Source organism: Ips typographus, linkage group LG6 (assembly GCF_016097725.1).
Source record: "Ips typographus isolate SLU linkage group LG6, UJ_Ityp_2.0, whole genome shotgun sequence".
Lineage (NCBI taxonomy): Eukaryota > Metazoa > Arthropoda > Insecta > Coleoptera > Curculionidae > Ips > Ips typographus.
The window spans coordinates 8,392,470-8,417,537 of NC_138427.1; the positions used below are offsets into that span (position 1 = coordinate 8,392,470).

General features: G+C 34.3%; 3 protein-coding genes and 1 long non-coding RNA gene across 6 annotated transcripts; 2 read left to right on the top strand and 2 right to left on the bottom strand.

Moving 5' to 3' along the window:
• Positions 1-1,350: 1,350 nt before the first annotated feature.
• Positions 1,351-3,999, bottom strand: LOC145730381 (uncharacterized). 3 transcript variants are annotated; one of them, XR_014178611.1, is made up of 7 exons: positions 3,785-3,999; positions 3,550-3,621; positions 2,480-2,580; positions 1,997-2,366; positions 1,795-1,920; positions 1,615-1,741; positions 1,351-1,487 (listed from the first exon to the last, which is right to left on the bottom strand). It is a non-coding gene; the product is annotated as an uncharacterized LOC145730381 (long non-coding RNA). The 3 variants fall into 3 exon arrangements; XR_014178610.1 differs by having other exon boundaries at positions 3,550-3,630; XR_014178609.1 differs by having other exon boundaries at positions 3,550-3,999.
• On the top strand, positions 1,630-6,694 carry Ttc7 (tetratricopeptide repeat domain 7). The gene is made up of 14 exons (XM_081981567.1): positions 1,630-1,766; positions 1,819-1,970; positions 2,025-2,152; positions 2,207-2,415; positions 2,468-2,594; positions 2,652-2,826; positions 3,996-4,193; positions 4,258-4,456; positions 4,775-4,943; positions 4,996-5,278; positions 5,496-5,646; positions 5,716-5,954; positions 6,017-6,213; positions 6,266-6,694. Exons 1-14 carry the CDS (start codon positions 1,640-1,642, stop codon positions 6,396-6,398), a joined length of 2,487 nt encoding a protein of 828 aa, XP_081837693.1. The 5' UTR covers positions 1,630-1,639; the 3' UTR covers positions 6,399-6,694.
• Positions 6,695-9,403: 2,709 nt separating this feature from the next.
• Positions 9,404-19,750, top strand: LOC145731178 (calmodulin). Its single transcript, XM_081982830.1, has 4 exons — positions 9,404-9,568; positions 11,290-11,464; positions 16,158-16,400; positions 18,818-19,750. Exons 1-4 carry the CDS (start codon positions 9,566-9,568, stop codon positions 18,844-18,846), a joined length of 450 nt encoding a protein of 149 aa, XP_081838956.1. The 5' UTR covers positions 9,404-9,565; the 3' UTR covers positions 18,847-19,750.
• Positions 19,751-19,794: 44 nt separating this feature from the next.
• On the bottom strand, positions 19,795-24,951 carry D12 (YEATS domain containing 2 homolog D12). Its single transcript, XM_081982828.1, has 8 exons — positions 24,524-24,951; positions 23,723-24,392; positions 23,257-23,402; positions 22,664-23,196; positions 22,225-22,614; positions 21,831-22,098; positions 21,021-21,261; positions 19,795-20,971 (listed from the first exon to the last, which is right to left on the bottom strand). Exons 1-8 carry the CDS (start codon positions 24,630-24,632, stop codon positions 20,854-20,856), a joined length of 2,475 nt encoding a protein of 824 aa, XP_081838954.1. The 5' UTR covers positions 24,633-24,951; the 3' UTR covers positions 19,795-20,853.
• Positions 24,952-25,068: the final 117 nt, after the last annotated feature.

Genomic DNA, 25,068 nt, shown 5'->3' on the forward strand with positions numbered 1-25,068 from the left:
TTAATGTTATCATATGCAGCAAAAATGGTCTAATTTGATCTTATTTGACAATCTTACTTAGAATTGACAAATTTACAGTGTGTTCCACACAAATATTTTGGATTTTATAATTTGTCTGTAAATACCCAACTTTATCACACTAAATAAAGCTTTCTATCTGAATTTTTTTAGTGGTAAAATAACATCAAATTTACAATACAAAGAGGCAGTTTAATTTAACTGAAATCTCAAGTAGGCGTTTAGAGTAGTATTAATGCCTCCCATTTATCACGTAGTTGAAATTACGTCAAAAGAAACTCTTTTATATTCAAATGTTTAATAAGACGCAGTGCCGTGCGTCGTTCTCTGAATATTCAAAATGAATAATTAAAGCAAACCCCACAACGACCAGAAGAAAAATGAAGTAAAGACAGCAGTGAGGGTGGTACAAAACTATCTGGTGTTTTGTTTCTATGCAGAGGAGAGGCCTGGGCGATTAATTTAAAGGGATAATTTAAAACTTAACAATACAAAATTATATCAAGTGAGTCAGATCAGAAGAAAACTCAATCATCCGCTTTGGGTAATAAATTTCTTATAGCTATTTGTACACAGTTTAATAGATCTTTGCAAATATTGCTTTATGGTCAGATCTAGGAAATTGATATTAATCCTATTTAGTGTATGTACATGTTTGTTGATTTATTATCATCATGTACCGGATTTTAATTAAAATGAATTTGAGACTACTACTCTAGGTTGATATTACACCCGGTTGTCACATAAACAATCAGCATGCAGCCATATGGGTTTGTCAGTTTTCAACAGCATCGATAAGATCCTAATTGTGTCACTTATTGCAAAACATACAAATCACACCGCCACAACATTGTTTAATCAAGTAGTAATTAGAATATTTTGGAGTGCAATATTTGTAATTGATATCCACGCGCTTTTTACGCAAAGTGGTATAATCGCAAACGTTCTAAATGAGACAAAAAGTTACTGTATTAAAAAACCAAAAAAAAATAAAATAACCGTTTAAGAACAACCCTAACCCTTAGTAATCACAGTTACTACACTAGAGGGCAACAATTTAACTCGAACTGAAACAGCGCCAGTTCGAATTATCCTTATGGGGACCATACAGTAATAATTTAAGTCCCACGTTTCAAATAGGGCAGAACTAAACTAGAAGTGCATTTTTTTAACTTTAAACAAAATAAACCCTAAAAATAGATCTACAAAAACTATATGAAAATGTTGCTGCTTAACCAAAAAATACTCTATTGTATTATGTGTATAGAATGATTAGCTAATAAAAGTTATATAAAAAAAACTAACATTTTAGTATGGCATAAAAGAAACCAATTTTAATATAAAATAAAAGCTTTATTTCATGTACAATTCATCGTAACCAACATTTTCCAGCCTTCTTAATAGGGGGCGCTGCATCTTTAGAACTAGATACGATTTGTTGATAAGAAGACGAAGAGGCAGCCCCTAACCTAAAAATGTTAATCATTGACGTCCTGAAGTGACACGTGACACAAACAAACCCTTTGACACTTTGACCCAAATAAACAAAATTTGTGTTTTAGAACTGAGTTTAAATAAAACTTTTGTATTTTGTACCTGTTAATTAACAAACTGTATAATTATGACGACAAGATCAAAGTCCGGAATTTCCAGAATAGAGGTAGAGATAGAAAAAAACCGGGAAGAAGGCAACTGGGTCAAAGTCATAGAATTAGCTCAACAACTAAAAGATAAATCTAATGAATTTGGTAATTAAACTGAAATATTGGCCCTTACTGTTTAAATTGCTGTTCTTTTTAGTGTGCCTCTCCGATTTTCTAATTGGCGAAGGTAAGCTGGAGAACTATCTTGAAGAGTATCCTCCCATAGAATCCAATATTCACAAAGCCAAATCAGGCTTAACTGAGGCAAAGAGGTATCTTAATATGGTTATCACTGATGCAGGAATTAAGGTACTTGATTAAAGTTCTTTGCTTACCTTAATTTTATATCCTGTCACCTTTCAGGCTGGTGTTGCAATGGATGCACATCTGCTATTAGGAAAACTACATTATGCTTGTGGTCAGTATCCAGAGGCTTTGAAGAACTACAAAATGGCTGATTTACAGAACTTATCAGAGAAAAAGCTGCCTCTGTATGTAGTTTCTTTTTGGTTGTAAGTAATTATTTTTTAACAACCATCTTGCAGACGTAGTTTGAAAATTGTGGCTGAATCATATGCTATTAAAGGCCTCTGCCTACAGAAAGACACCTCATCCTCCAGCAAATTTAAAAAAGCTGAGAAAGAAGAGGAGACATCCAGATGTTTTGATTTGGCATCTGACTTGAGTTTGCTGTACATGCAGAATCTAGAAAAGGAAATAAATTTAGGTTCCACTGTGGGTTCAGGGACTACAGGTTAGGCTAGAACTTTAAAGTTGAAGTTCAGAATTTTTATTGGTAATTCCAGGAAGTCACTCACCACAACCTCCAGGACAGCACAAAACTCTAGGTGATGTGCTGGAACAAGCCTTACAAGCTGCACCACTATCTCATTTGCAGCAAGGAAAAGCTAATCAAGCACTGGAAAGATATAGGTAGGTAAAATCTGGTGTATTCTACTAAAATTTGTAAATTCTAATAATTTCCTATAGAAATACATTGTGTGCAATAGAGTCCCAAGGTGTGCACAATATTCGTTTGAAATTCCTAACTCAAATTGCTGAACTTCTGCTACAGGGTATGGTGGGGGAAAAATATCAGTCACCATCTAATCTTGTTGGAAAGGTCTCTCATTGGAGGCCAAAGTATTATGCCTCTCTCAATCAGGTGAGTGTTCTTATTACTGTAAGTTATGTAAAATATGACTAAGTATACTAGTTTAATAAAATAATAAATTTTGTTTATTTATTTTTTATGATGTGTGAATTGTTTATTTTCAATTTTTTGGCTTTAACAGGCTAATAATAATACTTTTCTCTCATTAAATCTCAAAAAAACATTAAATGCTGCTAATTAATTCAGAAGTATGTAACAATTTTTAAAAATGGCAAACACTCTATATTTGAGCATTTGACATTTGATATTCTTATTAATTCTATTGCACACAGAATACAATCATGTATTCCACAGACAAGAAAAGCAGATAATGACATACCCACAACAAAAAAAAAATCTAGACCCAATAATAATGCATTGACTAGAATCACAGCATGGCTACACTTTGGTCCTAGCCTGAAATCCTGAAAATATCACAACTCAGCCTAGATAACGCTTAGGGTGCTCTTAAATACGTCAGTGCAATCTGCCATTATTTTTTACATAATTTGTCAAAATCAATGTTGTCGCCGCATTTCGTGGTTTGCAAAGATATTTGTTTTGGGACTAAACTTAAATACGCCGTTTATTTCGATTTAAAGTTAGGCCCAGTAAAATTGATCAAAAGGCTCAAAGGTTAATGTGAAAAGTTTTTGCAAAACAAATTGCTAACTCTTGTAGGTCATTTAAGTCTAAATATACCATTCAATCAATACAAAGTTTCTAAATACTTACCTGAATTAGTTATTTTCACCAGTTGGTGAAACAAAGCTTCTTATTGACCAAAGGTACCATAATCCTCTATCCCTGAAATGACTTTTAAAACCTTAATAGAATAAACAATGCAAAATACTAACAAGTGATTATAAGCTTTCGTACATTATACATAATTTTAACTAATCCTGACGTTACACTAACATTTTAATTGTATTCTAATTACAATACGTAATTAGCAAATTCTAGCATTTACCTTTTTAATCGAAGTTAGGTTTTGATAAGCCTGGTTCACAAGAGAGTAACGTGTACTATACTGACCAACGCAAATAATCGCAGTAAACCCTTATTTTGCATTAAAATTAACGAAACAACAAACCTGCTCTAATAGCTAATATTTTATGCAAGAATCGAACAACTTGTTAATATTTAAGAACGTCATCAATTTCGATTCGTACTTGTTGCAGTTCGTGCCAAGATGCGATTGCGAGGAGGTCATTTTGGTTCTTTTAGTGGCTGAATCGATGGCGGTAAGACACGCCGTATTGTCACAAAGTCCGGAATTTAAAGATATAAGACAAAGTGCCGGCCTGGACGCTACCACTGTCTACGACCTGCTAACAATAGCTACTGTAAGGTGGGGACAGGTCGCGTTGTTACAAGAGGTAATTACTGTTTTTTTCCTCGTTTTGTACTGTTGAAACAAAGTTCAGTATTGGTTTTGTTCAGTCTTTGGAAAGATCAATGAAGTTCTCCTTCGAAGATCCGCATTTGTGGAAGCAGCACGCTTTGGCATTGCTGTCCATAGGAAACTATCAACATTCATTGGCGGTGCTGCGCGAGGTTATACGGATGGAATCGACCAATTCCAGCAATTGTCTTTTAGCTGCCAAATTGTGCTATGAACATCTGAACCAGCCAGACGAAGGTTTGTTGGTTGTTTTGGTTTTATTTGGGTTAATCTGTTTCTCGCCAGGATTGATAAATTTATCTGAAATATTTCTTTATGGGCTCTTAATTTACTATGTAAATTTTGTGTGGTTGTTAGTATGACAGACTTTGACCAAAGTTTTCAGGTTGTAAAGTGGTAAGTAACATATTTTCGACACAGTTTGTAAAATATCACTTTACGTTACAATACTTTTCTCATCGTTGATTTTCTATGGATAATTTTGTGCGATTTCCATACCTGTAAAGCTAAATTTTGTCTGAAAAAAAAACTTTCTCAGTTTATGAACAATTGCAGGTATTAAATTCTCTCTTGAGGCTCGAGAAAGAGAGTTATCAAATACCTCCGGTCTATTAGGACGTTGTCACCTCTACGCTGGCATAGGCTACTACCTAAAAGCTGAAAGTACTCTATTGAAAAAAGACCAAGACTTACTACGGTGCAAGTCTATCGACAATATTCGAAGGTGCTATTCGGATTCACTCAAAAATCAACGGCCAACCAAAGTATTTTTGCAGCGCAGTTGAACTGGAACCCAATGATCATTTGGCTCGCTATTTCCTGGGTCTTCATTTGGCTATTACTGGCCACATAGCCGAGGCACAGAATCACATCAGAATGGGTCTGGACTTGCAACCAGAACATTCTTCCACGTTACACTTGCTGGCTTTGATTCTAACCGCGGAACGTCAGTACAAGGTGGCGTTGGCTGTTGTGGAGAACGCTTTGGAAGAGTATCCAGACTGTTTGAATTTGTTGTATGTGAAAGCGCATCTAGAATTGCATGAAAAAGGTGGAGAGGTAAGTTAAATTTAGGTTTTTTTTACAAATGTGCAATAATTTATTAGAACAGTATTTTATAAAAAATAAACGAAAACATAAGCTTGTTCCGTTCCAGGGAAGCTTAAATCAGATATTAGCAAGATCATTGAGTAAAAAAAGGTTAAAGCATTATTAATCTTTAAGTATGGAAATAAATTTTGTAAAAAGAAGAGAGAAGAATTTTGTGTTCTCACAGGTGGCGCTGGTAACAGCAAAGCAAATGCTTGAACTCTGGAAGAACCTGTACGAGGGTCAGACGATATCGGATATGCCGGAGTGTGACCGAAAAAGCGACACTAGGTCGGTGTTTCAGCTTTACACTTCGGAAATGTCGGACAAAGATTCCAGTTAGTTGACAGCTCTCACTGATTTAATATCATTTTAATTATTGTCTTCTGGTTGTGTCTTAACATCAGGTTCGCTTCAGTTGCATAACACGGCGGCAACAAGGGTCGAGCAAGCCTTAAGCGAGGTGGCCAGTTCAATGAGCAGTTTCAGTCCGCGTCCTGGCCCGCAGAGGGCGTGGCTGCTCCAGGTTGAAGTCTGGCTGCTACTCGCTGAACTGTACCTGTCTTTGGATCAACTGACTGACGTGCAGCAGTGCATCCAGGAAGCTATGCATATTTATCCACTGAGTCATCATATTATGCATATGGTAGGCACACTGAATAACCTTTAAAAAGGCAAATATAAATTACGCACTGTTATTTATTATAGAAAGGTCTACTGCACATGCATAAAGAAGAATGGACGGACGCTAAAGTGTGCTTTCAAAATGCGGTGGCGATTAATCCTTTACACGTCAAGTCACTGCAACAATTAGGATTGGTGTATCATTATTTGGGGCTTCAAGGATTGGCTGAAACTACATTGAGGGAGGCCGCTAAAATTGAGCCTCATAACACAGTTACTTGGTAACACCGTACGCTCTTTACAAATAACCCAGGAATTCATGTTTTTTTTTAGGTACAATTTAGGAAAGGTGCTTGAAGCTTTAGGCGAGTATGAGAAGGCCGGTAACGCCATGGCTACCGCTTTGATGGAGGAACGAAACAATCCAATTTTGCCTTTTAACTCTGTCCCGTTGTGTTTTGAGTAAATGTTTGTAGTGAGTACCTAATTTTTTAATAGGTATCTGGAATAGAGAGATGAACTGACAAGATAGTGGTGGTGGATAACCTTGTTAAAGTTGCGTTAAACGCACATCTTTGTAAATAATTCACTTGTGATTTAAGTGGAAGGGATTTAATTCTAAGAGTATAATATTGTATAATATAATAAAATATTGAGAGGAAGTTGATGGGATTCCAATTGACGGCACCATTATTCATAATGTTGTTATGTTTACTGTTTTAGCTACTGTGTTACTAAATATTATAGGTATTTGTTTTTATACTTTTTTGACTTTTATTGGATACCCTTAGACATTTAGATTTCGGTCATGTTGCATCAGATGATAGTTTTTTATACATATTTGTTATGCTATACTAGAGTTTCTATAAGTGCTCTGAATGATAAAGAACATAATTCCTTACAATGGTTCTAATGTCAGTCAACCTGAATTTTTCATAAAAACTTTCTATTAAGTTGATTTTGTGTACTAAAATTACAAAAATGTCTCCTATTTGCATCATTATACCTATATATTTTATTGATTCTGCTTAAGCAGGTATAATCGTAAGTAATCCAATTTATATTAGTAGATAAGAGTTTATATAATTAGCAGAAATCAGATAAACTAGCTGTATATTTCCAATATACTATTAAACAATTTTAAATTTATGTTGGGCATATCGACTGTCACCGCTGAAAGCAGCTATACCGTCATCATGATTAATTAATACATACCGCTTATTTTATATATATTATTTCATTTAAAGATTTTTTTAATGATTAAATAAGTATTCTAGTTTTGAATACCATCTAAAAACGTTTAGAGTGAAGTGGTAGTCCATTTTCTCGCAGTGGAGGTGTATGTATGAAAATATGGGATTAAACGCAGCCTTCTCCACAACAAAAAATTGATTGGTTGATGAAAATTAAAACAAAAATGTTGTTGTGGAGAAGGCTGTGTGTTTAAGTCCCACATAGCAAAATTGTACGCTTGGAATATGCATGGCAGTTACTTTCAGACAGGGGTATATTCTCAAATATATGCCAGATATGTGTCCAGTATATGCAAGTATATTCCCAATACGGGCCTGGCATGTTTCTCAGGAATCTAAAAATAACATTGATGTAGGCGGAAATTTCAAAATTGTTATTTTTTTTTTAAATTTCAGTAATTTTTGTAGTTTTTTGTTTGGTTTACGCGTTGTAATCTGCTTTTGCTTGAATTAGCTCAACGGCTGAATAAAAATGTAAGGTTTTAAAATAAGACATATTCATATTTTGCTTTTCTTATATCCATTTATAGTTTATACTATATTTTCCTTATTCTTATTTAATCATTCAGTTTGTAATAGGGTGTTATATCTTGTAACAATTTTACGAAACTGTTTTCAATTTATAACAAACTATACTATAGAGACGTTTTCACTTATGCCAGGCATATTGTCAAATTCTCAAATTCATATACGGCTAGTCATATGCCTGGCATGTATTTTTCACATATACTTATTATTTGTTATGTGTGGGGTTTGTGTCTAATTTAGAAATTTCGGTAAATTATCTTTCTAAAGAACAATGACTTTTTGTGAGAAAAAATAATAAATACTAAATTTAATGTTCAAACCCAAAGAAAAATCTACACTAAGCAAGAAAATTGATTTTATTTCTTGAAACTCAGGTTCTTGACACATGGTGAATGAATTGTTCGTCAAATATGAATAATAAGTCAAAAACAAGTGACTGAAAGACTTGTCATGTTACTAGCATATTAAGTGGCCGGTAGCCAGAAAATGTCAATGTCACGTGAGCATTCAACCAATAAAAGCCAACATTTTCTGATTATTAGTTGGAAGTCAGTTTGAATGTGCCCCTACGAACAGACCTATTATTATCCTTAAATCTACATGTGCAGCATTTGCGTAAATCTCTGTACAGTTGGTTGTTTGTGATTGATCAAAAAGGCAGTTTTCAACTTGCTGCTTTTACAAACTAGGAACAGTACTGCCATTTACGTTAAATGTTGCACATGTGGACTTAACATATTTTTTTCTTACACAGTTGTCTTATTAATATAATTTATTATTTGAACAATAATCTAATAATTGCATGTTCCACTTTATTATTATTTTTACAAAAATCAAGATGCATGGTTCCAATTTGTCTTTTTTACTGTTCTCTTTAATTTTAACGTAAGCTATTTCTTTTCCTCGTTTCCGCTTGTCTCGCATTTATTTGAAATGTTTGAATAATTACCGGAATGTAATTACAGATATTTCAAAAGCGTATGGTATAATACTCCCACTTTTATTGTTACCGCACGTCAATAAATAGTTTAACAATATGTACCCAGGTAAAGTCTGTAAAGTGAAAGATCTAATTTTAGATTTCAGTGAATCGGTTTACCAAAGCAATAACAAATACTCGGTAATAACTCTTTTTATTAATTTCTGAACGATTTTCGGACAACATTTTTTTTTTTTGTTCAGCGTCCACCCGCATTGGAATTTTAAACGATTCAGGCCTAAAATAATTAGAGTATGGTGACGCGATACGGTTCTTGCATTTATGTGCATGCCCAGTTCTTGTTGCCGCACCCGCACTCAAAATCAGCAGAACGACGTTCGACGTCGTTGCCCGACCTAGCGTCGAGACGCCGCGAAAACGTCACGCACCGCGTGCGATGGCCCGTTTGACGCATTGCAGGTAACCGGTGACCAATCACAGCGCGCGTCGCTTACGAGAGGACGTTGTAAACAAGCCGCGCCCGACATTTAAACTTTTGACGTATTCCGCTATGAAAAGTGACGCCAAGTTTTCATGTTTTTTCCTCGATTAGACGGGTTTTTGGACTAGGGTGTTTTTAGAGGCCTGAAAGATTTCGAGATTTGGTTACACTTTAGTGCAGGGTGTATGGTAATTGTTAAAAATCAGAGTATAGAACGGCGTAGGAATATTTGCTGGTTTATGTCGTAGCCGCGCCAATGCGCTTTGGCGGTAGTGTTCGCAGCGCCGTTGCCGTTACCCCTCCCCCTGTTCCGTCCTAAACAAAACGAGAAAACGAAACAGTTGGCTTGTGCTCTTGACGGTGTTAACGTTGTCATCAGCGGTGTTTGGCTCCGAAGTTATTCCGTTTTAGTGTAATCTTAAATAATCGTAATGGTGAGTGTATATTTTTGATCATCCTGTCTTTTAAACGACCCCTGGATCTAGTTTCTCAGTCCCGGATGCCGTATTTTTGTTAAAATCCTCTCGAAACCGTTCCGAAAACTTAGCTGTCAAAAATTGGGGTACACAAAAAGTAACCGGTAGAACATTCTACTGCATTGCGGGTTTGCTTTAAATTTCAGCCTTTTTCCTAATTTTTATAATTTGTTTGCCGGTACTCAATTTGAGAGTTTTTTTGTTTAAATTTCTTAAAAGTATTCTTATTGATCTGTTGCATATAAAACTATTTACCACAAACTGGGTGTTTACTTTCAAACCTAACCGAATAAACTCAGGAGAAAGTATTGGCAATTGGACCATTTCTTTTGACGAAACCCCAGTTCCTAACCAAATTTTTCTTTCAATGCAGACAGTTTGATGATGTTGACATTCTTCCACCCATGAACAGTCAACAACCTACTTTCCCTTGAACCTAAAGTCATTTCAACTGTAAAGCAAAACTAAATCATTCACTTAAAAATAGCCTAAAATTTGTCACATTCTTTTACACTGATTTGTGATAACTTTTTACACTTCCTATAAATTTGAATTGGCTGTTTAGAATGGTAATGTATTACAATAACATAATCAGTAGGAAGTTGTCAATTTCGTTTTTATCATTTTAAAATTATATACCTAAAAGATTAGCTATAAGAAGTGTATTAGTTAGAAGATGGTGTCACTATTTCTTTTAAGACAGTTCAAAGTTGAATATTATTCAAGAATCTAAAATAGTTGTTTCTGTTTATTTTAATTGCTGCTCACAGCTACAAATATGTTTCACCCAGAACATCATTAAGTTGTTTTGATAGTTTTGTCATGTTTTAATGATACATTGCATATTAATGTCCACATGACGTCTGAATTTGAAGTAAAATAGTTAAAGATAGGGTTAAGTTCTCAGTTAAGTCAAGTTCTAAGTTAAATGTTATATGGCGTTTCCTATTGGCTGGTTTAAGGCAGTGCATCACCATATTTACTGACATTATTTGACAGAGACAGACAACTTTTCCTATATCACAACTGATTAATGATATACATAGTTAAGTTATTTACAGCTTTTTATATTTCAGGGGACACTATGTTTTGATTTAAATTTTGACATGTTGGTATGAAATGTCTCATAGGCAAAAGTGTGCCTAAAATCCTTTTAAGTATGTTAATGCTTCAGCCAAAATAAGGTTCAACTGAACACCAATTTAAGGCAGAAAGCCTTGACCTGTTTAAGAACAGCTTAGGCTATGTTTTATTTTGACTGTTATTTTGTACCTGATCTAAACCATCAAAATTACAGCTTGGATTTGTTATTGTCAATAATCAATAAAACAAGCCAACTCATGTTTGAATTTAGTACTGATTGGATTTTAACTTTTCAATTAGGAAGTTTGATTTGTTTGATGCTATTTATCTGGTTTTAAAAATATTCCTTAAAAGATTAGTCACAATATTCATTAAGATAATGACACATGATCTATTAATGTTTCCTCCTATTTACCTATTACTAATTCTAAAGTACACCTTTACTATGTAATGTCTAATGGTAAAAGTTACATGGATCTAATGTGGTATTATATAAAGTCCCTTCAAAATTTCTAGTAATGATTTGCTTCTTTTACACTAATTCAATGATCCTACTGGAAATAACAAGTACACAATTTTAAACAATTTTTTTTTAGGCTGACCAACTCACTGAAGAACAAATTGCTGAATTCAAAGAGGCCTTCTCGCTGTTCGATAAAGATGGGGATGGTACAATCACCACCAAAGAATTAGGAACAGTAATGAGATCTTTAGGACAGAATCCCACAGAGGCAGAATTACAGGATATGATCAATGAAGTCGATGCGGACGGTATGTAAATTTTGGGTGTCACATTTTTTAATTAGCTTTAGCTACCACCCAGAGGTTTGATTAAGAAAATTTGCATACCCTACTACTGATTCAGTTGACGTCCGCCTGGTAATTTCCGGTTTGGAGCTTTTGTGGGAGATTTTCCCAATATTGGCTCAGATTTTTATTGTCAGGGCTGGTTAATTTGGAAGATGCTAAATGCAGTTCATTATAATAAATCCGTCCAAGGCCAATTATGCATAGTTTGTATTCTGAGATTTATTCCCTGAGTCACGTTATCTCTTGGCTGCTGCCAAATAGGCTAAATTTATTCCAATCTCACAGTAAGGTGTCTAGTGTCTAACAGTTAATGATGTTTTTCACAGTGCTTTTTTGGAAACACTTTCCCTTTGAATTTGGTTTTTTAGAAATGTTTTATTTTTTATGATAAACCTGTTATTAAATAGTGTCCTATACCGATAATGTATTCATTAAGCTGGTTTCACCTTATCTAATGATTCACACAAGCTACATTTGGTATGTTGAATCTGACTAAGTATATTACAAATTATTACTCACACAAGAATATATTATCAGATATAAGTGTAAATACTCAATAAATAAGATTGCTATTGTGAAGTTGTGAACGCACGAGTCATCGCAACAGAAATATCCAAACATTGTGCCTCTGAAATGTAAATAGGTAACTAGTCTAAAAATATCTGTTCTGTGCCAAACCTAGTCTATAGGAATTAATTAGAGTAGTAGAGGAGGTTGTAATTAGCGGGTGGCAATCGACAGATGCTTTCGAAAATTGTTCATTCATTTTATAGTAGTTTTAATTTCGCTGAAAACTGTTAAGTGACAAAACTGTTTATTCTGTGCTGTTATGTGAACATAGCAAAATTGTGATTGAACCCTTCCAAATATAATAAACGACCTATGATCACTTTCCATGTACTATAAGTTCAGAGATATAAATATGCTACAGAAAGGATTTGCGTGAAATATAGGATCACGTAATGCAAAACAAGCAGCAAATTATCAGTGTTTGCCTTGTTTTTGCCGTTATCAGTTATTGATTTGGTTTTATTAATGGAAACATCACTAAAGTGATTGCCGTGCAGCTGTTTAACAACGTTAATTTCGGGAGGGGCGCTCCAGATTTCCTGCATTAATAAATCTAGTTTGGCAAAGGCCTTGGATTTTTCCATTTTCCGCAGTATAATTTGATTCTTAAAGTTTTTAATAACAATAATTGTTTAGTACTTGCCTTTTTAGTTGTGGAAAACTAATGGTATTATTAATGGCAAGTAACAAGCTGTTATTTTGTTTGTTATATTGGAAATGGACTAATGACAAACAATTGAAGGGGTTTTCCAGATGTTCATCAAATCTCTATTTTCATATTGATCACCACCTTCAAATCAATTTCTCAAGGTTTTCAAGCATAATTGGGGTCTTGTGTACTGTAAACAGTGAAGATCTTGCAGTCACTTACATGTTTTGCTAATTTAGGAGCATAACTTAATGCTGCTTTTAAAACTGTTATAAAAATGAATAAGCACACCAAAATGTTGGCAATCGAATTACTCATTCATGTATTACGTTATGTAGTAATAATCCTGGATTAATTGTATCTTTACTTACATCACTATCCCAAACTATCTAGTTAATCGATTATTGAAAGTAAAATATTATTTTTATTGCGAAATTGATTTTACAAGTATCTTGCCAAGTTGATGACAGATCAAGATTGAATTAATTTTCATATTAACACACACCACAAAGTAGCTTTTGGTCTGGTGGTTTAAATATGAGGGTGGTTAACCTAACTTTCACGATGATGATAAATTCATGTGGTCACTATTTGTGCACTAAATTTGGCCTTCAAAATTGTCTGACTTTTTAGAGGCAAAATGGAATTGTTCGATTTTCCTTAACTGGGCCGAAACCTTGACTGTACCTGCAGGAAGCCTGGATTAGGGCGGCGCCAGTTAAAAGTTTCAGTTTTAATTATTAGTTTTGAAAATGAGTCCGTTTTTAAAACTGGGTCATGCCATTTTATCGTGCCAGTAAGGCAAAATTAAGATCTTCGATATGTGCATGTGTGCCGCCTGGATCCAGTTAACGTCACTCTCCAACTCTGTAAAAGATAAGTCAGGCACGGAATCACCCCGTGGAGAATGATTATCTGTGACACGCAAGTAACCCCTTTCCTGGTTTGGACGGGTGGTTCAAATCGATAAAAGTCGGACTGGGTGGAAAGGAGTGACGCGAATGGTACGCGCTTTTGCGTGTTTAGTTCTTGCTTTTGATTGAAGCCATTTGAGTTAAGTGCAACCCAGCAGCTATGCATCTGGAGTGAGTTTTCAAACGTGACAAGCCTACAACAAATTTTATACCTGGAAAAATTCCAATTCGTTATTGTCGGGACTCTGTCTCCTCAAAATCCAGGATTTAAACTCACCTTAATTAAGAGCTTGGTAACAAACGTTTAGTGGATTTAATCGTTCCCGGGCGTTCCGTTTAGTGTTCTTAACACCAGCAATAATATTCCTTAATATAAATAAATTTGTATTGTGCTGTATAAACTATAACGGCGCTGGTCCAAGGTCAAAGCAAACGTTTTGTGTATTCTACACATGTTTTACGAAAAATGATGTAGGAACAAGCATTTCACTTTTTTATTCCGGAATTTGTTTATTGTGAAATCATCAGTTTTATTCCTTCGTTATGGCGCTACTAGTATAATGTTAAAATAACAACCGAAACTTTGTTATAACCTGGTAATCAATAATTGGTATTATTTAGCTCTCTGAAATGAACTAAATATTTTTGTCCACCCTCCTGCTCTGACGCACGTAGCGCTATGCTGTAACCATAATTATTAAAATAATGTTGTAACGATAAGCATTTACGTATGTTTTGTCATTGGTTTAAGGTGCTAAACTTGCAAAGCAAATAAGATAAAACGCGGTGTCGGTAGGGTTATCTATTTTAGTTTTAATTTTATTTGTTTTCAATTGTGTGACTATTTAACTCCCCATTTTAGTTTAGTTACAATGAGTTAGGTCAATGAAACGTCAATTCTAAATTAATAAACTTCTAATTTTAGTTTTGTTCAACCAAAACACTGGGCTGGTTCCGATCCATGTCATTAATTATTCCGTTCGACATTATAGTCGGTCTAAATGACAAGGGGTTTTATAATAAATTGTATCGTTGCGGACTGCGGTAAATTTTAGCTGCCGATTTTTTTGGGAAAAAAGAGTATCATTTTCTAGCAAAAAAAAAGTTTACAGGGAAAACTCTGGCGGGCGTCCAGTAAGTGAGCCGGCCTTCCCTAACACTTGCACTACTTAAAATAAAAGTATCCTAGAGTAAATTATTTGTGAATCACCGCTGTACTCGTGCCGTAAACAACAAAGGTGGCCGCCTATGGCGTGTCAATTAAATGCCTACATTGGAGTGAAGTGCCAAATATAAATTACCCTTTTGTTCAATCTCCTTTCTCTGGAATAAATCCGCGATGGATTCGTGGCATATCGATTTTATTGTGCATGTCATAATTGCCAGGAACGGTGCCAAACTGGTTTAATTGTGATTTTAGGAATCTTTTCAATAGTTTTTTTTACCAAGACACTGCAGTTGATTCGATGTTTTGTTTTGTTTCGAGGTAGCATTAACGGAATGTATTTTCATTTTTAGTAAAAGCTATTGTTGCTAAATCTACCCTGTTAAAACCACTAGGTGTCCATTTTTGAACCCCACATGATCTGATTTTTCTTATTCAAAATATTAACAAAACAAACGTCAGAATGGCAAGACTAGCAACTAAGCAGAGCATAAACTAGTCATCACTCCAGAAACATAACTAAACATATAAAACGATAATCAACAAGCTTTCATATGCACAATATGGCGTCTTTCAATTTTATTTATTTGTAAGCAACTTGGCAGTCAAAAGTTATATTGAAACTAAGTTAAAGCAAAAGCATAGTAGAATATTATTCTCCCAACTATCGACGTGAGGGTTATGGTTAGTCTTAAAAAAATGAGGAAATAAGACTATATTGTTTACTTAGTTGAAGCTGAAATGTTTGTTATGGCAAAATACTTCTTGGTACTTGAAATACCTTGAGATCCTATTTTGGATCATCACTTGTATTATGCTAGCAATTATTTATTTATTTATATAAAACATTAGGGAAAGAAAAAAGATTAGATTAAAATAAAACATCTTTATGTATGTAACCAAGTGGTAATGAGGAAATCAAAATACTTATGATGGTTGATGATTCATTTCTTTTTTGCTGAGTGTTTATTTGAATTTAAAGCCACAATCAAAATGGTGTTCTATTTTACGAGCAATTTCTCGCCTTCCAGACTGAATTGTAAATGTTCTTGCCATAAATCGACAATTCATTCTATTAGACCGAGGCGTCGGTTTCCTGTTGCCTGTCGCAAACTAAAGTAGATAAAACGGCGATCTCGGATAGGACCCATTAAAATCACTCACTCACACGACACCCATTGTTTTCCATTTCGAAATTACCGTTCGTCTTGCAATAATTAGCTCGTTTAACGACCAAGCGGAATTTTAATGAACTTTCCTTGCCCTACGTGATCGACCTAGTGACGTACGAGAGTACCTATTTTCGATCAAACCCATTAGACTCTAGGCATATAGTATTGTACGATTTTTTTTTAGGTAACGGTACGATCGATTTTCCTGAATTCCTGACGATGATGGCGCGTAAAATGAAAGACACCGACAGCGAGGAGGAGATCCGCGAAGCATTCCGCGTCTTTGACAAAGACGGTAATGGTTTTATTTCCGCAGCGGAATTGCGCCACGTCATGACCAACCTCGGGGAGAAACTCACCGATGAGGAGGTCGACGAAATGATCCGAGAGGCGGATATCGATGGAGACGGACAGGTCAATTATGAAGGTAAGTCAGATATAAAAATTGTTAGATATTGAGGGAAGTTATTTTAGAGGTTAATATCATCTTACAAACAATTTGCGGTTTTAATGATAGCTACTTTTGTATTACTCCACTGAAAGTTTTATTTATAGGGTTTTAAATAATTAAAAGTATCAGCTTTAATATACTGTAAATAATATATTACCTGTCTGTGTGGTAAGACAGCATCACGATTTTAATTGATTTATTTTGCAATATGTTCAATAATCTACTTTAGTTTTGTTGTAACTCAAATTTAGATAACGTGGAGTATTTTGCTTTTCAGTGATAACATTTACAATAAGTGACATAATCATTTTACAAGGTGTCATACCAGTTTTATGGCTTGATGATGCATTTACGCAGGGATTTCCTGTCGTTCCGTCTGACAGCCATCTAAAATTAAAGTCCTTATAAAAATTCTTAATCTAATCTCTGTTTGTAGCTGTTTATTATCTTTAAATTTGATTGAAACCTTGAATCAATATTCAAGTGTTTGCAGGGTTCAAACATTGCAAAGGGAGACAATGTGTAGAGAAAGAAACTGATTTTATTTTCTTTAATTAGATTTTAAAAACTTTTATGTGAGGGTGTACCTGAAGGGTAAAGCCGGAAAGAAAGGCAAAAAAGCAAAAGCGGCCAAACCGGCACCGCCAGCAAAAAAAGGAAAAAAGTAGGGACAAACACTGAGAAGCTCTAAATTTAGCCACCCCTTGGGGGCAAACGTGATGTAAACACTATCTATATTTATTTTCTTTATAATATTTATTATTGAACAAATTATACATGATTTTTCAAGAAATTGTGTTTGAGATTTTCTAGTTTGTTTTTATAAAACAGTCTGTAAATATTTACACATCTTCTATTTAATGCTATTGCACTGTATTCAGGTAGTTTGGTTACACTGTTCTCATTTTTTAAGTCAAAGTGTTACGTTATAGCTATTTATATACTAAGGGCGTTAGAGAGAACATAAAGGCCGAAACAGCCCCAGTGCCTGATGGAGATTATACTCTCCCTAACGCCTCTGGTGCATACAATGTTTTATGTTTCACCTAATCCAGCAATTATTTACTGTTTCTGGAATTGAATGGTATACCTTTACCAATATGTTGTTTAGTGTTTATTTTACCTGAATGATGTGACTTTGGTAGTCCTGTCAGTCAGTGAAAATAGCAAAACCTGGACAAAATATGAATGAAAATGCAACAAAAGGTAATGAAAGTTTATTACCTAAAAGTCAAGAGCATCCTAGGATAGAAAATACGTAGTTTTTTATAGTATTAAATAATAAATAGATAATCCTAATATTAAAATAGATTTCATAATGTATAGGTGAAACATAAAAAATAAAATACTTAATACTTTGATTTGACGACATTTTGAATCAGTCTATTTAGAATTTGAGTTGGGTTTGGGGAGGGAGGTACTATCAACTTTGGGAATTTAATTTTCTATTAGATTTGAGTTTGGCCGGCGTATGACTGGTAGTTTGTATTCGTTCTTTGCAGATTTCCGAGCTCTATCGCTCATTGTTTTCACTCAGTACTCGACTACAGTCACACGCGCTTCAAGCTGGTCAGTTTTGTAGTCTGCTTTATATTTTTGGAGAATGCGCCTGTCTTCGTTGTTTATCGCTGTCGTTTTTTTTTACTTAAGCCTTAGCCCGCTCAGCGCATGACTATGGTTGGCTTAAACAGATTTCTCATTATCAAAAATGCAGAAGACTACCTAGGAAATTAGGTGACAGGTCTTAGATTTACAAATCACACACGATGTCATCCTAACACTAATTGTCACTGAAAGCTTTATAGTCAACAGAATGGTCTAGCACCAATATAATTGTGTTTTTATCACAATTTTAGACAAATTTTTAAATTGCTTCCGATGTCAAACAGTTAATGAGCAACTGTTTTTTGGAAGCTAACACCTTTCCAAAAATCTTCAGCCACAGTACTTAATAAAATATGAACACATTTTCAGGAAAACATCTTCAAATTAGAATACTTTGAAACTGGCTACACAACACCAACTAGACATTGCAGCTTGAGCTTCTAACGCGCTTTTTTTGTTTGTACTAACTGAAACACAAGAAACAATGGTCGCTGTTTTGTTGCGATATCGTTGGTACCTATACGTTACTTTACTTAACAATTATTGTTCCGTCAGTACTACCTAATTAGATGTACTTGATTGTTGTTTCCGTTCCTCGAAAGGACGACCGAATTAGCTTCTAGATTTTTTTATCGGTCAGCGCTAATTTGTTTTTTCCTTGCGCTTCGGCATCCGTTCTTTCGATGGACGATAAAAGTTAGCCAAGAAGACGTTGTATGTTATCGATGTCTAGGCCGTGTTGACTTGGTAGATTAGATCGTTTGGACTAAAGGAATTTTTTGTTTCAGAGTTTGTCACCATGATGACGTCAAAGTGAAGAAGCCAACATTGCATTTCAGCTTTCCATTGTTTCACCTCGGCCCGTAAAACAAACTCTACTACATTTTTCACACCAACTGAACTTTATGCTTGTATATTGGCATCCGGGCCATTATGTGAATAACTTTAATGTTATTTAAGTTACAAGACATACTTTAATTATTAATAACGTAATAAATATTTATAAATTAATTATGTGTAAATTTTTGTAATATATTTTGTTGGGCGGTGCCCCCTGTCGGGAGAGCGCCGCCTTCGTACTGTAAACAAATTTGTTCTACATGTTTGTTTAGACAAAATTTACTAAATTTTCACAAAGTATGAAATCGTACTTAAGACGTTTGACTTGGGGTGATAAACGGGGGAAACTAATTTACAGAGAGAAACAGATCATACTTTGTGATTCGTAAACGTGCACTTACTTAGAGATGTATCCCTTCTAATCGAAATTACGCGTTTCAGGCAGGCTCCTGATAGTTAAATGAAGTATGTTTTGCCCCCTCTTCATTTAAATTGGTCTTTTCAAAACTTCTATTTTATTTAATGATCAGGAGGTGAATAACTTTTAAGTATAATAACTGATGTTTTTGTCCCACTGTACTGTACCGTAGGTTTTATTATAGTATTTTCAAATATCGATTAAGATTTATTTCCATTTCATTCTTGTATTTGTACTAAGTTATTTTACATTTACTATTACTACTTACATAAATAAAATAGGAAAGTAACTAGGAGAAGTTACGTGTGAAATTACTAGATGTTTAAATTTCAAATAAATGTGACTAGACATATTTTTCTTTTTTGGTTACTTATCGAGACCCGTTACAGTCTTATTTATTATTATACGGTTATTACTGCTCTTTTATGTTAGCGATTTATTTACAATAAAAGTGAATCTTTAATTTGTTCGTTTCCTTTCTCTCTTTGTGATAATAAAACACCTTCCTCTCTTTCTCCTCTTTTAATTCAATATCACATAATTCTCGACGCTTAAATTAAAATTAAATGGTCGGATCAATTCGATAAAACACAATGTTTCTTCATATAAAGTTCAAAACTATAATAATACAAGCAGGTACCCAATTATTATCTTAATTATGGTGATCGACAAGATTATTTGTATACATATTCTAAAATAAAGTTCACTTTAGCGTAATAAATAAATACGTTCATAATTAAATACAACTTTTTCAGTGATTGAAATTTATACATCAATGTAAATTTTGTTCTGTATTTAATGTTTTTCCAGCATGTTTGGGTATTTAATACAAACTGATCTCGGAAGTGTTTGAAAACAATAAAACTATAGAAAATAGTATAATGTGTCCTGAAGTTTGGTTGGTTGGTTGTGGATTCTTTACCAGCAAAAACAAAATGTGGCTTTTTTTTGTTAGAAAATACTTTAAAACAATAATTAATAATTTTATCTGAGTATAAAGAACTATGCAATAGGCATGCAAGAGGTCACGAAAAAGTACTAATGAGATAAAAATGCACCAATATTTTATTGATTAGTAATTTGCATACTTTAATTTGATAAAAAACGTAAAAATACATTCTGTAATTAACAAACTTCTGCCTAAAAGTGCAAAAATACACCGTATTTTGGTTTTCAAATCTACCGCCAACTTTCGACACTATATCGGTGTCATCCTCAGGGCGTGGATTTTTCGAATTAAATTAATAGACCTAAATCGTGTGCGAAACGTTGGCGGTAGATTTGAAAACCCAAATGCAAGTCCAAACAAGCCGAAATACAGTGTATTTTTTCTATTTTATTCTGGACGAAAGTCCCTTTCACGTAAAAGTGCAAAGTTGGGAACTACTTCCGAGATCATGCAGTATATTTTAAAAAACTTTATTGCTCAGTAGAGTTCTGATCTTCAACATGGAGGAATAAATATTTCAAACTCTGATTCTATTTTACATCAGAAATGCTGAGACACCCAAAATCCCGGGTGTTCAGATTTGTAGCACTAAAATTGCAGTCTTTTAATAGGTCAGTTTAGGAGAAAAAGTCTACATTCTTCTTGTTGATTGTAAACCGTCTTATCGCCTCGAATTCTTTCCGCTCAGTTAAAACTTGCTGTACGTCCACCAGTGAAATTTCCGAGGATTCGTTACTGGAAAAAAAGGTTAGGAAAGCTCTTTGAAGCTGGACACAAAACAAACCTGTAGCCCTGGCGGCAAATTAAACGATTCCGCGATCGTCGCAGTAAATTTTCTGCGAAACACTTTACAGCCTCCAACATCAACCTTTCGGCCGCGTTCATGGATATGCCGTTGACTAGAACCTCGGGTTTCATGATTACTCCCACGTCCAAGGCTGCTTCTTTTATGAATGCACATTGTTGGGAAAGACTTTTATCGGATATATCTATACAATCTCCAAGGTTGTTTCTATCTAAACGATCTAGGAGAAATATTATAAGGTAATTAGTTAGGTAAGCTACTCGGAGTGACACATATTTACACGTGCATCACCAAAGCGAGGCTTTGCAGCCAATTTATTTTTGGTTAAAACTTTTCTGCCTTTACAAATATCCTAACCTTTAGAAAAATAGTTTAAAATGGCCAGACGCTTCTAAATACTATCAAAAACTTCCTAACAATTGTCAGAGGACTCTAAAAGTATCCTAAACCTTCAAAAAATGGTTTATCATGGCCAGAGGTTTTTACAAGTGTCCTAACCCTTAGTAAAACCTCCTTAACTCCTCCTTAAACTTAATCCGCCAGACGTGCCTCTAAATACTATTAAAATCTTCCTTTCGAAGATCCTTAAAAAGTGGGTTTTACTTACATATTTTAACTGAAAATTATTTAATGGCACTTTAATTAATTTTTTCCTGGGGAGAACTTGCAAAAATTAAACAAAATAAAAAAGTGTGCATCTAATGTTTTATCCATTTTTAAATGTACTTTTGTAAATAATTCCTTTAATGATGAAGTACAGCTTCAGCTGTAACAATGAGTTGAACTTACCTATCACAGGCTTCTCTGGTGAAATTACATTTATAGCTTCATCGCTCCCATCCAGATTTATGGGAGAGTGACCGTTTTGAACTGAACTGTTACGGTAACAATCCAGGATCAGGCGCTTTTCTTGAGATTCCTTCCCAAACAGTTTGTAATTGACCACTGGCGGACTGTACGAATGGGAACGTCCGTACATGAAAATCGCTTTTGTAGTCCAGTTTTTGCTGAAAGCTTCCCCGGATACGATCCTATATATTGTTTTAGCTCTTGACCACTAAAAATTGTTTTTAGTTGTTACAGTTAATACAAAGTAAAGGAATTTGTAATATAAATTAAAAAAATAATAACTACATTATGTCATCTTTGTCATCATAACATTAAAAACTAAAGTATAACTTACCTCAGCTGACAGCTTTTTTCCAATATTCCAAGACATGAACTCTTTTTCTGAACAAGCACAAAACGGGTAAGTCCTCTTATATCTGGATTGTTTCGCTTCTGGACTCCACAAAGGCAGTCTTTTAAACAGGTACCCTAAAGCCTCGCCCATGGTTTTAAATTTGTGCTCCGGCAGTTTTAATCGCTCCAATCTCTCCATTGGTTTAGTCGCACTTTTTGGTTTCACCAGATATAAATTGCCTTGATCCACCCCCGTGGCCGATGGAGACTTCAAAAATTTCACCGAGACTACGTTACCGTTTGTAAGCAGGACTTGATTGAAGCTTTCTGGTAAGAAGCGGATTGACTGACCGGTCACAGTTTTCATTACTTTGACCAAAGATTTTGTACTCTAAAACGGGAACTTTAAGACAACTAAAGTTTCCGTTTAAACCGCCTACCTTATCAGGGTTACTGCTAAGTTTTTCGATGATTTTAGGCCTCACACTCCTGGCCTTTGATTTGATTGGCTCAAGATAGTGAGGCCCCAGTCCATAAACCAAGTGATTGTAAGCTTGCTTAACTGGCGACTTGCTCTTTTTAATTGGTTTTAGGCCCTCTTTCTCTGATCCCAAACTATATGAGTGGTCTATTAGGCTTGACTGATCTAGCAATCCTGACACTTCCAGCTCCACATCACAAACATTCTCTTCTTTTATTTCTTCCTGTTTTAGCACCAAATCCAAATTATCATTGCAGTAGTCATGGTCATAACTATCAGTTATCTCAATTTTTACTTTATCAATACTGACAATTTGTTCATTTATTAATGCACTGGCTGGCACTGCTATACTTTCTAAACTTCCTATATTAACAACATTGTTACTGGTGTCATTGGATGTACTTGTACTAGGCTGATTCTCATCAGATTGTTTAAGGCATTGTGTTTGATTTAAGTCTTCATAAAGGAATATGGGTACTGTGGTTTCATTTCCTAAAATGTATGGCTAGTAATGAGTAATGGCTCTTATACAAGATTTGACAAAAATATTACCCAGAGTTTGCCGTTCCGTAAAGGTATTATCCAGTTTTAATTGATGAATTACATCTACAGGTTTATTCTTATTAGACTTAAAGTAAATCTTAACTCTTAATGGAAATTCACCCCAACCTCTTCTTGATAAATGGAAGGGAGGATTACTGAAAAAAGTTTACTTAACAAAATAATAACATCATTTTCTGTTAAATGCTAAAAACACATTTTTAGCCAACAAATTTAGTTTAAATAAATTTATAGGTATTTAATTAAATATCATGTTATCACTCTATGAAAGAAGTGGAAAAACACAGAAATAATGAAATAAAAAACAAAAAATAAATTCAAAAACCTTCTGAAGTACTGTTAAAATTACACTTTCCTGGAAACATACAGCACAAAAATTTTTTTTTTTTTAAGAAGCATGACTTTACTCTCTACCACTATTTTTCTTAATTATTATAAAATAAATATATCCACTTACCTAATATCTACAACATCATGTGGTTTATAAGATGGATGAAGATAAAACACCACCTTACTAATTGTCTGATTGGTGACTTCAGACTTCCCATTTGTGCCCTTATATATTTTTACATACACCATCCATTTGTGTGTTAAGTTATTCTGCTCTAGTGACTTTTTAAAATATGATATATTTCCTATAACTACCCTGTGCTGGACTTTTGCCCTATTAGTGACTGGCTCACTGCTAGTTGAAGTATTTGGTTCTACTTTTACTGTATTGACTGCTGTGGCAGTTTTAACTTCACTTTTAACTTCTAATTTAATGCGTTTAGCTTCACATTTTATATCTTTGCTTGGCTCTGGTTTGGTAAGGGTAGCTTTTCTTTTAGTACGAGCAGTGAGCAACTTTAGACTATTTGGATTGTTACCAAGTAGTTTTTTAATAGCTGGGTGGATTCTGTTCTGACCCTGCAGAATGTTGGTAGGATCTGATGCTGAACCTTCAGCTTCCAGAGATTTGTTTTTATAATATGAGGAAATCAATACATAGCGCACAACATGCAGTAATTTCTCGGCTTTGTAAATTTTTTCTTCAATTTCTTCCAATTGTTTTTGTCTAATTTGTAACTCCTTGTCAAATTCTTCTTGAATGATTGTTCCTAACTTGTCCTCAGACTGATTATTTTCTACAAAGAAATCAACAAGTTGTTTGTTTTTCAAAAGTGTTTATAAACAACTTTCCAGTTGTTTTTGATAACAGTTTAAAGTGAACATGTTGTGAAATGAGTTGGTTCTTGAAAACAAACAAACGACTTACCTTCTTCCTCTTGAAGCTCCGCCCTCCAAATTGCTGAGTTGGTACTCTCATAGTCAGGATCTATTTCAATATCAGAATTATCCTTATTTTTTGCATTGATATCGTCCATTTCTTTATAATTTCACATTAAATAAAACAAAAAAACATTTTAAACCTAACCTAACATATTTACAATTTACAAGATTGTAAACTTGTCAAATTGACATTTAGCTAAAACGAGAAAATGTCAAAATCAGCTGATTTCAACTATGGAGAACAAATAAAGTTGTTAATCTAACTTGTTTTCCCCATTACTAACTATTTGTGCAAATTAGGACTTGAATCGATGGGTCACATAAATATACCCTCGATTCCAGCCTCAACGCAAATTTTGAAGAGTAAAAAACCTGGGTATAGATGGTAAAGAGGTCCAAAAACAGGAGTTTTTTATTATTGACACCTTTATCAATTTGGTTTGTCTGACCTCCAGCCTCCATTCCTCTAGCTCCAGTTTCTGCATTTGTCTGTTTTCTTTCAATTGTCACTTGTCACTGTCATAGTTCGTT